Source organism: Diadema antillarum, unplaced genomic scaffold (assembly GCF_040938485.1).
Source record: "Diadema antillarum isolate AM-2024a unplaced genomic scaffold, OU_Dant_1.0 scf00000218, whole genome shotgun sequence".
Taxonomy (NCBI): domain Eukaryota; kingdom Metazoa; phylum Echinodermata; class Echinoidea; order Diadematoida; family Diadematidae; genus Diadema; species Diadema antillarum.
The window spans coordinates 266,457-281,081 of NW_027271107.1; the positions used below are offsets into that span (position 1 = coordinate 266,457).

Here is a 14,625-nt window from a genome sequence, read left to right on the forward strand (position 1 = left end):
CAACAGCGTGCATTGCTGGCTTCTCATCACACAGTATGTATGTTGATCATATGTGTGTGTGTGGGTATGCCTGTGCGCTCGTGAAGGAGAGAGCGAGAGAAAAAAGACTGCTCCCTATGCGTTCTCTCTAACCCTCTCTCGCTCAACTCGGGTAGCAGCTGCATGAATAATTCACACACCGCGGTACGTCACTCCCCCTGTTGTTGATTAGCGGCAAACATGATGTGCTAGTTAGCAACATCTCTCGCTACCTCTCATTCATACAGTAGTCCGCATCAAGATCAATTCACAATGTTTTGACTGGGCCATTTGCCTGGTAAGAGCGCACTTGGGCAGACCATGGAGAAACCATACAAAAAAGTGCAACGAAAACACCACCAAAATTATAAATTGCTGGCGAATGTGGCTTCTGCTGCTTTGGAAAACAACTCAATTTGTCTCGAATCTTCTGCATGCTTGTTCAGCAATTTGTTTTTTTCACTGCAATCCAAGTAGGAACAGTTCAAGCTCAAAATAAATTGCTGCACACATTAATTTTACTATTATTATTATTATTTTTTTTAAATCTTGGTTGTTTTCTACTGTCCACTAGTATGAGAATGTAGTGCTTCACAGTGGGACCACTGTCCTTACATAATATTACAAGGCATGCCTGTCTTATTCATCGTCTCCATTAAATCACTGACTACCACTCTATAATGAACAAATGCTGCACACTTGCCCCAGAAGTTGCAGCCTCATTAGCGGAGACCAACCTTGTGAGCATCCAATTCCCTGCCCCCCCCCCCCCACATCTGAAAAATAATTTTGTTGAGACTACAATGGAAAACATATGTGAATATTGCACGCACATGCAGAATTACCAAAGCCTTTAATACATGTCTGTCCTCTCCCTCCCTGTCCCCCCCCCCCCCCCCTTAGGTCCTCCTGTCTTTAGAACTGAAGAGAAGTATTTCTTGGCCTTTTTTAATATTAGAAAGACAGCTATGAAGGACAAAGAAGTCTATCTCAGTAAGAGTTTTTAAAAACACACCTTGCTTGGCATTTGATTCCTCCATTATCAGTAGAAAACTAGTACCTTATAACATACCCAAACATAAAGAGCCAATGAAAAAAAAAAGAACTCTGCAGTGCATCTCTTGTTATGATAATACTACAAAAAACAAAGTGCATCCTGTGAGAAAACTCAGTGGGAGATGGAATACGTCACAGCTTTAGATCAGTGATCTATATACAAAAATATAAGGTTTAATCGCTCACTAAACATCTCCACCAACATCAGACATTGCTGTCTGCACACAATGGTTCCATGACATTTGCTCCTGCAACAATTGCTCCCAGGAAATATCTGCATGCTAAGCGAAACATAAATTTTACCCACAAACATAACCCTAAACTAGTTTGCAGACACAAAGCCTTGTAGGTCGTAAAAAGGAGTCTGCGCCAAAAAGCCTACATGCACCATAGCACTCTCCCATAGGCCGTGTACTGTAGCTGCTCCCGACAGTGAAGGGAATACTGTATATGCCAAATATTTGGCGAGGTTTTATTTTCGCGAATATCGTGAGACAGGTGCTATTCGCGAAATTCAAGACACGCGAAAATATTGACACTGATCCCAATATGAATGTGGTGTACGCGTGTACTTACTCTCCGTTCAATAAAGGACCCCAGGATCGCGAATTTAACCACTCGCGAAATCATTTTCAAACCAATTCGCGAAAATTTAGACTCGCTAAATATATGGTGTATACAGTATATGGTAGGCCTACATGCAAAGACCCTGAAAGGGATGTTTTGGCACAGACTCCTTTGCGATCGACAAGAGCTTGTGCTTGTAAACCAATCCTCACCCTAATCCTTACATCAAACTAAACCTAAAACCCTATCACAACCATAACCCTAACCCTAACCGTAAGTCCTTGGAGAGAATAAGACGAGCAATTGTTGCAGGAGCAAATGTAGAGTCATCGTACACAACACCTTGCCATTTACTTGCTGTATACGGTGTTATTTTCGCGTACAGATATTTTCACGAATGACGAGGTCACAGACATTTTCGTGAGATGTTGTTTTCGCGAATCGACGCTGAAACTTACGTTAATGCTCTATAACACAGCTCATGGAGTCATTTTCGCGTGTTGTTAAATTTGCGAAATTTGCGAAAATAACAGCTCATACAGTACTCTGTTACTGCGAACTAGGTTCGAAGCAGACTAGTAAAATTCACGGGCCAACATTTTCCTCTGCAAAGAGTTCTGCGTCAATGAAAAAGAAAATCACTTTGACTTTGCCCATAATCAATCTGTCAACTTGAGCATTTGAATGACAGCTGTGAATGACATTTCTTTATTTCAAGTAGATATAGTCCTTATTAAAGGGATGGCATAGCTCTAGTTGAGATGGGGATTCACATTTTGCCAGTTAATAAGAAATCAATTTTATGAAATATCAGAGAGCATACAATTCTAAGAGGACTTCCAAGTTTATGTGATGAAAATTGGTTTTGAAATGGCTGAGATATGCAGAAACAAAGGGGTCCTAGTAAAACATGGGACTCACCTTTTATTGTGACCATTTTGTTTTACTTTGTTTCTGGATATCTCAGGATATCTCTGGATACATCAAATAAACTTTGAAGTCCTCTCCAAATTCTATGCTCTTTAATATTTCATAATTAAGTGGTTTCTAATTACTGTGCAAAAAGTTAAAACCTGAATTCTCATTTCAACCATACTATAATACCTCTATTCCGGTCTACATCCAACTAACTATGCCTCAAGGCCTGCATGTATTTAATACAGTTCCCTTGTATCCTTAAACCTCCATAAATGCATTAGTCTGGAGGAAAACCAATTCCACTGATGTGCTCCGTCTCTTGACAACTCTGCTACTCATGCTCGTCAGGCTGTCTAATAGTCTGAAGACAAGACTTGCAGATTATTTTCCCCATATGACACATAATCCAATGAAAACTGGGGGGGGGGGATACAGGCCAAATGCCTGGAAGCAAGGCTATCATAACACTACAAAACACTCACCGCCACTGCTTCTGTCCGGTAGTCATCCGAGCTGTCCTGGCTGGAGAGCTGGACGATGACTGGACAGACCTGGTCCTCCATGTCTGGCCTACCCACCAGCTCCTGCTCCAGCAGGACCAACAAGGCTGCTTGGCTCGTCTTCCGCACCTACAGCGACAGAGGCAAGTCGCATAAGAGATCAAGATGTTTAGTTTCTCCAACCAACATGCCAAGTAATTCAGTTACCGCATCTACATTTCCATGTACGGCTGAAACACAATGCAGGATTCAATCACAATACTTGAGTAGGCCTATTGCATAGAATACTGTAAAACACAATATTTTCGCGGCATGAAATTTTCGTGAATAGGAGCCGACGGCCTTATTCGCAGCATGAAATTTTTGTGAGTTGCCTCTAACATTCAATGCATATATTGTAGACAAGATATCTAGCGTGCATTTTAATTTCGCGAATCTCAGCTCTCTCGAAATTCGCAAAATTAAAATGCATGCAAACATTCCTCGTTTTACAGTATTACAATGCCACATACCTCACTATCTACTGTACCTATCACTGAGATAAGACATGACAGTGGTCTGTCTGTGAATTAGGAACTCAGAGATTCATCACAGAATTAATCCTATTCTTCTTCCTTCATCCAGGCATATTAAAACTTGGTATACTGGGTGAACATTTTATAGCGCTACCAATTTATACATGCTATCAATGCATGAAATGAAAGTTGCAAATTGCACAGTGCACACCACATGCAAGGGTGAGCAAAAGCCATTCAACAAATTACCACACATTTGTATTTAGAAGAATTACAATGTATCATGTATGGTCAATATTTTGGGGGTTCAAAGCTTCCCACATTTTTGCATTTTCTTATTACAAACAAGGGGGGGGGGTGCTGGTTAATGCAAACTTGTAAGTGATAGCACTGCACTTAAACACGAAAAATACAGAAACTGTTGTGTGTTAGTGTCCACTTTCAATTCCCATGAACCTTATTCACAAATACAGTACCTCAAGCGTGTTATCTTGTTTTTTACCCATCTGTATCGACTCTCAAAATGATTTTTTTTTTCTGGCTATTTGAGTTAAGCATATTGCCTAGACTGCAATTATCTATCCAAGAAATTAATCCAGGTGGACAAAGAAAAGATGCCATTCTATACCTCTGCTAAAAGGGGTATGCAGAAATAGGAGCACTGCTACATTCTCCTCATCGCGCATATGGAGAAAATCACATGATCGCTGGAGCGCAGGGGGGGGGGGTCTCTCGAATAGGCACTGGAGACAAAATTGCTTCTCTGGATGCAAGCTGCCATCTTCCACAGGGTTCAGAAAGTTAATGATATGCATCGCTTGCCAATCTCCCCATCTCCCTCTCTGGAAAAGATATTCAGTCTCCACAAACACTCACACACGTATAGTCAACTTCCTTGGCCCAAGTCATCCCCCCCCCCATGCCACCCTCAACCCCCCCCCCCCCCCTTCTCCCACCAACACCAAAACCCCCACCACATGTAAATATTACTCCAACAATATAGCTGCATATTGCCCGCAGCCAAAATTGAGTCATTCTCTTTCATTATTCTGCCGGAATATTAATCCCTTTTCTCCCGGCGGAGAACTCTCCTTCTGCCGCTCCAGCGCAAACTGTTTGCGTGATGCAGGCTGCTACAAAATGTGGGTTGACAGTAAGCTGTATAATGTTCTTACCCCTTTATCCTTCCCTTCAGTATAAGTTTACCGGGCAAGTCAGTAGCGCCCCTTCAACCCCGTAGAGGAAAATGAAAATGATTTCAATGGGATTATATTTCCATCAAAAATACTATGATTAAAATCCGCAGTGCTCTTATTCTTATTTTAACACTCTGGCAGCTATATTAATGAAGAAAGCTACAAACAAATGTTCTGTCATCTTTTTTTCTTCTTCTGTCAATTTGTTTGTTTTGTCTGCCACTAGAAAACATGGTGCATCAACTTTAATGGATTTTTTTTTGGGGGGGGGGGAGAGAGGGGGTAGGATAAGTGCATTACAATAAACTTGAATAATTGACCATCTTAAAGACAAGCTTGATTTCTGTGCATTGTTTTAGGGTATCTCTTACTTTCTTGTTGTTTTGGTTGTAATTTTATACCAGTAAGGACACCACTGACAGGGAGGATCAAACGCAGAGCCCTGGCAGCATTACTGTATAAAACCTCTTGCCTAAATTCTGACAAAGTTTGACAGGTGAAAACAACAGAAAACTTTACTTTCAGTGCAAACTTCAATGTGCATGTTTCTGTTTTGTCAATGTAAAAATTTCATTTCGACAGACGTACAATTTAGCAAAGTGATGCTTATCCCTCCGTCCAAGTTCAAAATCCCCACGCACATCACTTAAGGAGAAAATTTCATTACAGCAGATAACAGAGAAAAGCCCCTCTCTTCTCCAATAAAGGAAACTCACGACAGCCTACGCATACGAGGCAGGAAGTTCACTGGTAGGTACATCCAAATGAAAAATGCCCGGTTCTGCGATACATGCATGACCAACGGAAATGAATCAGACATTCAAACTGCCCCTAGGCACAATAGAAAGGTAAGAAATCACTGGAAATCGTTTTGTCGGTGCCTTGCATGGGATATAGGACAGACAGGTTTGCATTTCAACTTCCCCCTTGCAAATGCTGCTACGCAGGAGTTGGTATGTGGCACTACTTTTTCGCATGGACTCTGACCCACATAAGGCAGCGAATGCGACCTCCTGGCGACCCCAGGTCACATTCCTGATCTGTATTTATGGCAACTTGCATGGAAACTGCCAAAATGATTTATGTTTCTCTCCCTCCCCCCACAAAAAAAGAGAAAACTTTCTGGGGAGCATGATGGCAAATAGCATAATGTAGCAAATGATCACTCCTTTCAGATTTTTGCTTTAGCTTAACATATTTGTGATGAAAATGGATTAATTTTACTGCCAATATAACTTGTTCCTTCCATCTCCTCCCCTAAGAAAAGCAAAAATGATAATAAAGTGCTGTGCAAAGAAAGCATAGTGGCTGTTCTCTTCACTTCTCATGTACACTTCACTCAATCATTCATGCGTAACAATTCTCTCATACCTTATTATGCCCCCCCCCCCCCCCCACATACACACATTAGGATAGCTAATGGTTGGGTTGAAATTTGATAACTGTCAAGATGATCTACTCTTTCTGTCAAATCCCCCTCCCCCAACAAAAAGGAAGAGTCTATAAAAGCATAATACTGTTCTCTTCTCTATTATGCAAATTCTTCACTACTTTCAACCATCCATACTATCCATGAATTGCAACATTTCTTATTTCCTCTGGATGTAATAGCTGTTGCAAATTGATAAGAGTAACTGCAGTCCACATGGAAGCCAAACGTGGTTGTCTGGAGAGACGAGTTACATCATGAATGTGAAAAGCGCCACATATCAACCTGACAGTTTTAGAGGTGGATGCTGGAGTACATGTGTCTACAACCCTCTACATCTTGGTATGAAAACATCAGTTTAAGAAAAAAAAGCCTAACGTCTGGACATTCAGTCGAGACTTTCAAAAAGTCATATAATGGCTCCTATGTGTGAAGAACAAGAATTAAATCAACTTTCAGAAAAACTTGATGCCATGAGCATATGAAAACTTTGTAGCATAAAATTACATATTGCACACTGCTGAGGTCGAAAGGGAAAAAGGGAACAGAAACATCTGAGAAATTTATGAGATACTAACTGCCAATCATACATGTTACGCATCATGAAATTGGGATAATGTAAGTGTTCTTATCCCACATATGAAGCTGATGACAGGATATCAATCAAAGAAAAAAAAATAAAAATGTCAACTCAATCTACGAAATCAATGCATTTCGGGAAGTAGGCACCTAATCAGACAATTCATAACTTCTAACGACTTCTAATTATGCCTCAAGTAGGTTAAAAGCTTTTTGGAAACATAAGAAAAAAAAACAATCAGAATCCCTGTGGCTAGGACTATAAAAATATTCTACTGAAGTTGTAACTTTCCATATTCTTGGCTTCCATGCAATCGCATGAAAACCTAACATGGTGGCCTAGTTTCCATTACAAGCACTCCGCCTTCTTCTGCTTCTTGGCTGGAACATATCACATCAATCGCACAAATATCACAATATCCAATGATCTGCATCAGTCAGAATCGACTGTGTCAAAGTGTTGGAATTTGTCAGGTCAAAGGTGAAGTGCTTGCAGAAATAACATCCCCACCAGCATATGACCCCCCTCTCTCTTTCTGCAAGTTGTCTAGATGCATAAAAGCTTTGTCTTGTGAAGATATAACACACCCCTTAAACTGTTGGCATTATATATTTCTGTACAGAACAAATAGAAATATTCACTTCTGTCATAATATTCTCTATTTTTAATGCACAAACATACATACACACAAACAGACAAATCGATGCTAATCAGTGGGTGCAAACTCCCAAGAGCAGGTGCAGCATGCAGCGTCAAAATGACTTTCTCCTCATCTAGGAAAACATTCCCACAGTATTTGTTTCCGGACAGATAAGATTCCACTGCTACTCTTGACAGTTGAAATGCTGTCATTCCTATGTTTCTGATCTTGTTTCATTTTCTGTTTTCTCTTTTTTTTCCCTTTTGTTTTCTCTTTTGTTTTCCCTTTTGTTTTGTTTTGTTTTGTTGGTTTTTTGGGGGGGGAAGGGGGTGAGTAGGGGGATGGATGCAACAACGACAGCCAATAGGAAGAACATTGTATATTTTCTGACTTCTATTCCAACGAGAAAGAATACAAACATCTTTTCATTTTTACTTTTTTTTTTCTCCAAACAAAAGAGTAAATATTTAACAAAATGATCATACTTCACACTATTCCATGTTCTTGCACAATTCTAAGAAAGCTGTTGGGGGCATTTTGCACCAATATCTGAAAAGCACTAACACACAAGTCATACAGATACAAGGAGCCAAATAACCTGCACATTTATGGTTCATGACAGAATGTAGCTGTGGCTACATCGATGACACATCACGGGCAAAATGTGAAGAAAATGCAATTAACTTGTTGTCTACGGCCTCGTTTTGAGGAGATGGGGAGATGAGGAGATATGATGAATACGGCGAGGCGAGACGCTTTTGAAACTGGCAAGCTGGCGGGGGATGGCATGCAACAGCTTTTATTGGCTGCAAATGAGACAGATTTAGCTTGCAACAGGTGAAACCTGCCACACGCAGAGAGCAGAAAACTTGTGAGCATAGCAGAAATACTTGCTTAGTCTCGTCTTCTAGACTGATTTCATAATTTTACAACCACAAAGTATACAACTATGGATGAAAGAAACATGATGACCTATTCATCCCCCCCCCCCAAAAAAAGTATAAAATAAAACAAAACCAAATCTGAAAACTAATCCCATTTCAATACACTCACACCTTGGGTAATAGGTCAATCCTAATTATCCTCACTATTCTTACATGACATGATCTCTATTTCTCTATTTCACATTGGGTGTTTTCACATCAACCCGATGTTTTGAAATAGAGAGCTATTTTCAGAATCTCGAGCTTATATTTTCATAACCTGATGACGAAATAGTGGGCTATTTGAGGTGAGAAAATTTCTCAACCAAAACTCAGGAAATTTCCGAACTAGCGGGATGACTTGTGAACTAGCGCGCTTTATTTGATCATGTGAATTCGCCTCAAGAAAGAAATTAGCGCGATGCATCCCATCATGCGGCTGTCTAGTGTGTGTGACCGGATCGATCGAGGCAACTTGCACACAAGTCGCGGGTAAGTTTTTAAAGGCGCGCTCTACCAACGCTGTTTGCGCATGCTCAGCTATCAAATTAACTCGAAAAAATTCCAGGCTAATTGTCTTTGGGCTGATGTGAATAGGAAATTAAATAGCGGGCTAATATGCTATCGGGAAAAAAATCTCGAGCTTGTGGATTTTCATCGCGCTGATGTGAAAACACCTATTATTCATACAAGTCTTCCATACATTTGATATAGGCATGAAAATGTACATAGTCTATGCATCTGACCATCTTCACCTAACAATGGGATTGTTAAAGAAGCCACAATGAACAGTGTAAAGATACTCTGCAGGGCGGGCTGACGGAGCTGAGGGACTGATACGAAGTTGCAGGTATCTCCAATGTATATGGTGAAATGAAAGCAACTGCACAAGGATATCTTCCAGGAAAAAATTTAGATCATTCAAAAGCAATTTGAAATTCACTCCTGCCTGAATACCTTAGAACCGCATGCTCTTTGACATCTCATAGAGTGGTTTCAGAATATCTCACAAAACGTTAAAAGCTAAATCTTCACCTCGACCAGAACTGTACACACCCTTTAAGATCTGCCGCCTCTTTCATCCATCTTAGGGACCGTGACACTATTGTGAATGACACAATTAAAAGCATCACACAAGGACTTTCACGCCTCGTTAGACCTTTAAGACTCAGATCTTTTTCTTTCTTTTTATGTGTGTGTGTGTAGACGTGGACGCCATTGGGAAATATCAAGCTCGAGACAATAAGTGGCCACTTACAATATAATGACCGACCGATGTTGAAGGTAGATTAAATCAGTAACTAAGTCAGAAATTGGGGAACCAGTAAATAAATAGGCAGCGATCGACACTTCGACGGTTTGCCAATCTAATGTGCAGCGATCGACGTCGAAAGTGTCAATCAAATACGTTATTTACGGTCGACGTCGAAGGTTGATAAAATCAGTAAGCAGCGATCGATGTCGAAGGTTGATAATCGGATGGGTGCTGTTCGTAATATTCCGAAGGTTCGTAATTCCGAAGGGTCGTTAAATTCGAAACACACAAATTCCCTAAACCTACAGGTTCGTTAATTCGAACGTTTGTGGCGTTATTCCGAAGGTTCGTTATTCTGAAGATTCATGAATCCGAAAATGAAATTAACGGAACAATATACCTTCTGAATAACGAATCTTCGGACTAGAGAGCCTTCGGAATAACGAACATCGGAATAATAGCTACCGATGTGTAAGGTTGATGAAATTATTAAATAGCGACCAATGTCCAAAGTTGATTAGGTCATACCGTCCGACGTTAGTGATCGAGAAAACTATAAAGTAGCGGCTGATGTCGAAGGTTGATAAAATAAGGACAATTAAATCAAATAGGTATAGCGTCCATAATGTCGAGATCAAATAAAATTGAGCAGCAACGAAGTGTCGAAGGTTTATGCAATCAACTTGGTATCGCACGACGTCGAATGTTAAGCAAAATTATCTGATTTATCCGACATTTGTTTTAGCATTGTAAAGAGGCTAAAGTTACCGTTATTCATTTCTGATCGCAAAAGCAATCATCCAACATTTACTATTGACACCTTACGGAGCCGAATGTTACCGTTAATCATTTTCAAATGTTAAAGCAAACAACCGACATTCATTTTAGCATCTTACGGAGCTGAATGTTATCCTTTTTCATTTCCAAACGTGAAAGCAAACATCCGCTATTTATTTTAGCATCTAACTGAGCCGATTGATACCGTTAATAATTTCCAAATGTAAAAGCAACAATCTGTTATTTATTTTAGCATCGTTCGGAGCAGAACATTACCGTTATTCATTTCCAAATTTAAAAGCAAACATCCGACAATCATTTTAGCATCGTACGGAGCCGAATGTTACTGTTTTTCATTTTGAACGTCAAGGCATGCAGACATCAGACATTTACTTTACCATCAAACGCAGCTGAATGTTACTGTTCTTCATTTCGAAATGTAATAGCAAATATCGGACATTTATTTTATTATATGGAGCAGACTGTTACTGCTATTCACCTCCAAACGTAAAAAGCAATCATCTGCCATTTTCTGGGCATCTTCCGGAGCCAAATGTTATTGCTATTTACTTTCGAAAGTAAAAGCAAACACCCGACATCTGTTTAATCATCATACGGAGTTGAATATTAGTGTTATTAATTTCCGAACATCAAAGGGATCATTCGACATTTATTTTAGCATCTTCCGGAGCCGAATGTTATTGTTATTTACTTTTGAACGTAAAAGCAAACATCCGGCATTTATTTTTATCATCGTACAGAGTTGAATATCATTGTTATTCATTTCCGAACGTCAAAGCAAAGATCCGACATTTATTTTAGCATCTTCCGGAGATGAATGTTATTGCTATTTACTTCCGAAAGTAAAAGCAAACATCCGACATTTATTTAATCATCGTACGGAGTATTATTGTTATTCATTTCCAAACGTCAAAGGGATCATTCGACATTTGCTTTAGCATATTCGGGAGCTGAATGTTATGGTTATTATTTTACTTTCGAACGTAAAAGCAAACATCCGGCAAATTACTGATACTTTTCAAAAGATTTTCGCGGATCGATTTCAGCTAATTTCCTTCATGTAGCCGATGGTTGACGGGAGAGTTTGATTTTCATATCATTAATTCCGCGCTGGAGCGCTCGGGCAAATGCGGGTGTTTAGACGAGCGTGAAAGTGCGGGCGACTTCCCTCGTCTGTACGCGTCCAAACGCCCGCATATTACCTAGTACGCCCGGACGAAAGGGCTTCCCGCATTTGCCCTAGGGGTTTTCGTGACGTTTCCCGCGGTCGGCACTGTACATGAGAAATGAGGCCGCATTGTCATAACAAGGAAAACAAAATGATCAACAGTAGTATCAGTTTGATTTTTGTTATTGAATGCTTCAAGTGTTTTTCATAACACCCCGGCAAGCGTAAGTGTTGGGAAACGGTGTACATAGTAACCCCACTAGGCAAGGAGTCTTTCAGAAGTATAGCATGTGTGTAAAAGACTGTATATTTATAAATGCTGACATAGTTTAACAGCATGTGCCTTGGGGGTCAGTGTCTTCCTAGTGATTTTGTTTTGGATGATAGCAGGGCTGCACACTGGCACTGGTCAGACGGTTTCTGACTTGTAAAATCACTGTCGGACCAATAACATTTTCAGGAATGAACCACTTAAAAATGGAAAAAACTAGGTACCTAATGGTCGGACAGACACGTCGGACCAGTAGAAAAATGGGTTAGTGTGCAGCCCTGCTTATAGAATAAGAGAATTTTACCCCTTTTATACTGGGCACGACTTTTAGCTCGCTTCTGAAGCGAGCTAACTTTAGCTCGGGCCAAGTCGTTTTATACTGCCATTCTCGACTGCCCAAGGTTACTTGCGAGACCAGACCTATCACCTCCCCCTCCCCCCATTAGCCTGCTGTTCTTCAAACGAGCGCGAAAACTCAGTGACAGTTTTCATGCTTACTTACGAGTACGAATTCAGTTCCGTTGTTATACGGTAAGTTACTCGCGAAATTCAACCAGCAATCGGCATATATATATATATATACATATATATATACTGTATACGTACTGAGCTGGTCTATTTTCTTTCTTACGATTTAATCATGTCGTTTGCTAGTTCAAAGAGTTCATTGCATTGAGAGTTTTACCAAACAGTGAACACACCAATGCGCGGCGTAACACATAGCACGCGGGTGGCAACAGTACAGCAGTAAACGTACATATTGGCAACCCGGAAGCACCGTACACGCTTTTCCGGTCACGGGTCAGTGAATTTAGCTGTGGCTAAACTCGCGAACCTTTTATACTGAAGTTAGCTTGGACCTGAAGCTGATCTGATCCACCCCTCTAGAGTGGACTAACTTTAGCTCGGACTAACTATTTCTTGACCTTTTATACTGAGAGTTAGCTCGCTTCAGGTCCGTACCTGAAGCGAGCTGACACCCAGTATAAAAGGGGTATTAGAGATGTGATTTCTGCATTGTGATCTTTAGCACAAATTGTATATTCATCATTTCATAAAAACAAAGTTTTGCAAAATCATTATGATATATCCAAATGATAGGCAGAATATTTGTTTTATATATGTACAATTTGTAAAGTCATTCTCTGTACAAGAAAACACTTGACAAGTAGGTTATAGATGAACTAATTCCATGATGTAAATTCCCCCTCTTCTCTCTTCTGTATTCAGAACATTTTGTCTTTCATTGCATTAATTGCAAATTTGTAGTAGATATCGTTTGCAACATTATGAATTAATCAATAAGTGTTGGCTGTGTACATGTATGAATGTGTGTGTGCTTGCATACTTTTTGTGTATGCTTGTGTTTAGGTACACAGGAAATGTGTTGTTTTGTTCCCTACGCTGTTCTCAGTGGACATATCACCAGGGACATGAAGACCTTCCTTTTCTCTCACAATGTTCCAGCTCTTTATGATGCCTCTCTTACCATATTTATTATGAGCAGTGCACCAGTTGCCATGGAAACAATGTGATGATGCAGGATATGCTGGCGAGGAGATGCGATGAGTAGCCGGCTTGTTTCGAACTTGTCGAGAGGTTTCTCCCTAATGGCTGCGGCCTTCTGTTGATTGCGAAGTGTTCTTTTTTTAACTTTCCAACATGGTTGGACAGTGGCATAGTGTTGTGGTGCAGTCACCATGCACATTACTTGTTAATGTAATTGCTCTGCTACTACAAGTGTATTGTGTACGTGTGTTTGCGTGTGTTTACGGAGCTGAGTATTAATTTAAAGCCTTGATATAATTTTTGAAATTAAGAGGAAATTATATCCAAAACTACCAGAACATTTGCTCCTTTGTCAAATCACAGATTTGATAAGAATGTCCAGATTTTGACTCGTAGAATTTCTAGCCAATTTTGTTCTTGCCAGAAACCAGTGACATTGCAGGTCCCATATAAAGGCATATTTGATGTGGTACATTCTCCTTTTTCTTTAATGCGTTATGACATTGATCACATAACTTTGATGGCACAATCAAAAATTTGTGTATTATATGTGACTTGAATGCAATCAAACATTCAAATGTACGTTACCAAAACTTTGTTATGTTTGTTTGTTTTTAGAGCAATATATACCTGTGAGTTCAATTTTGTACATGTGTGTGGGAAATGTTGATAACAATAATTATGCATCTTGCAACTGTACTGGTAATATTTAGAAAATGGTCACCAAGAATCAGTGCTGTCATGTTGCAGTAGTTTGTCACACCGTGCACATCTTATTAGATGTGCGATGTATGATGTTGGAGTATGCTGATGCTCGGCATATCTTCACAAAGGCATGGGACCTAGTTTTTTTGCAAGCGGCTCCTCTGATCTTCCCTGTTGATTTCCCACCCTATTATATTCTGTGGTAATAACATTGCGTGTTGTTGTCGAGTATTCTTCATATGAGCCAATTAGCCAAGCCAGGGCAAATGGGGTTAATTATTGTTGATTACAATGACTTATATCAAGTCCAATTAACCCCGTGTGTACTGAGAGATGTTATACAAGGTATAGTGCTGAGATGCGTGACATGGTTGCTTGCTTACCCACCAGTGTGAGGTCTTCTCTACCTTTTATTCTGGCAAAGTAAGAGAGAGAGAAAGAGGTGCATTAGAGAACAATATGCTCATTTGGGTGCTATCATCTGGCAGTTCTTTCTACAGTGTACTGTACAATAGGCATGACAGCTATCATTTTAAGATTTGCAGGTGTTGGATGAGTTAATGTTTGGTATCTCGAA

At 40.0% G+C, this 14,625-nt stretch overlaps 1 protein-coding gene across 1 annotated transcript in view; it reads right to left on the bottom strand.

Annotated features, from left to right (window-relative positions):
* The window catches only part of LOC139724517 (serine/threonine-protein phosphatase 4 regulatory subunit 1-like), a 40,260-nt gene that overhangs the window by 21,924 nt on the left and 3,711 nt on the right, over nt 1-14,625 (bottom strand). Inside the window, exon 3 of the mRNA XM_071635651.1 lies at nt 3,042-3,188. Coding sequence (XP_071491752.1) covers nt 3,042-3,188 — 147 coding nt within the window. The remainder of the gene's footprint in view (nt 1-3,041; nt 3,189-14,625) is intronic.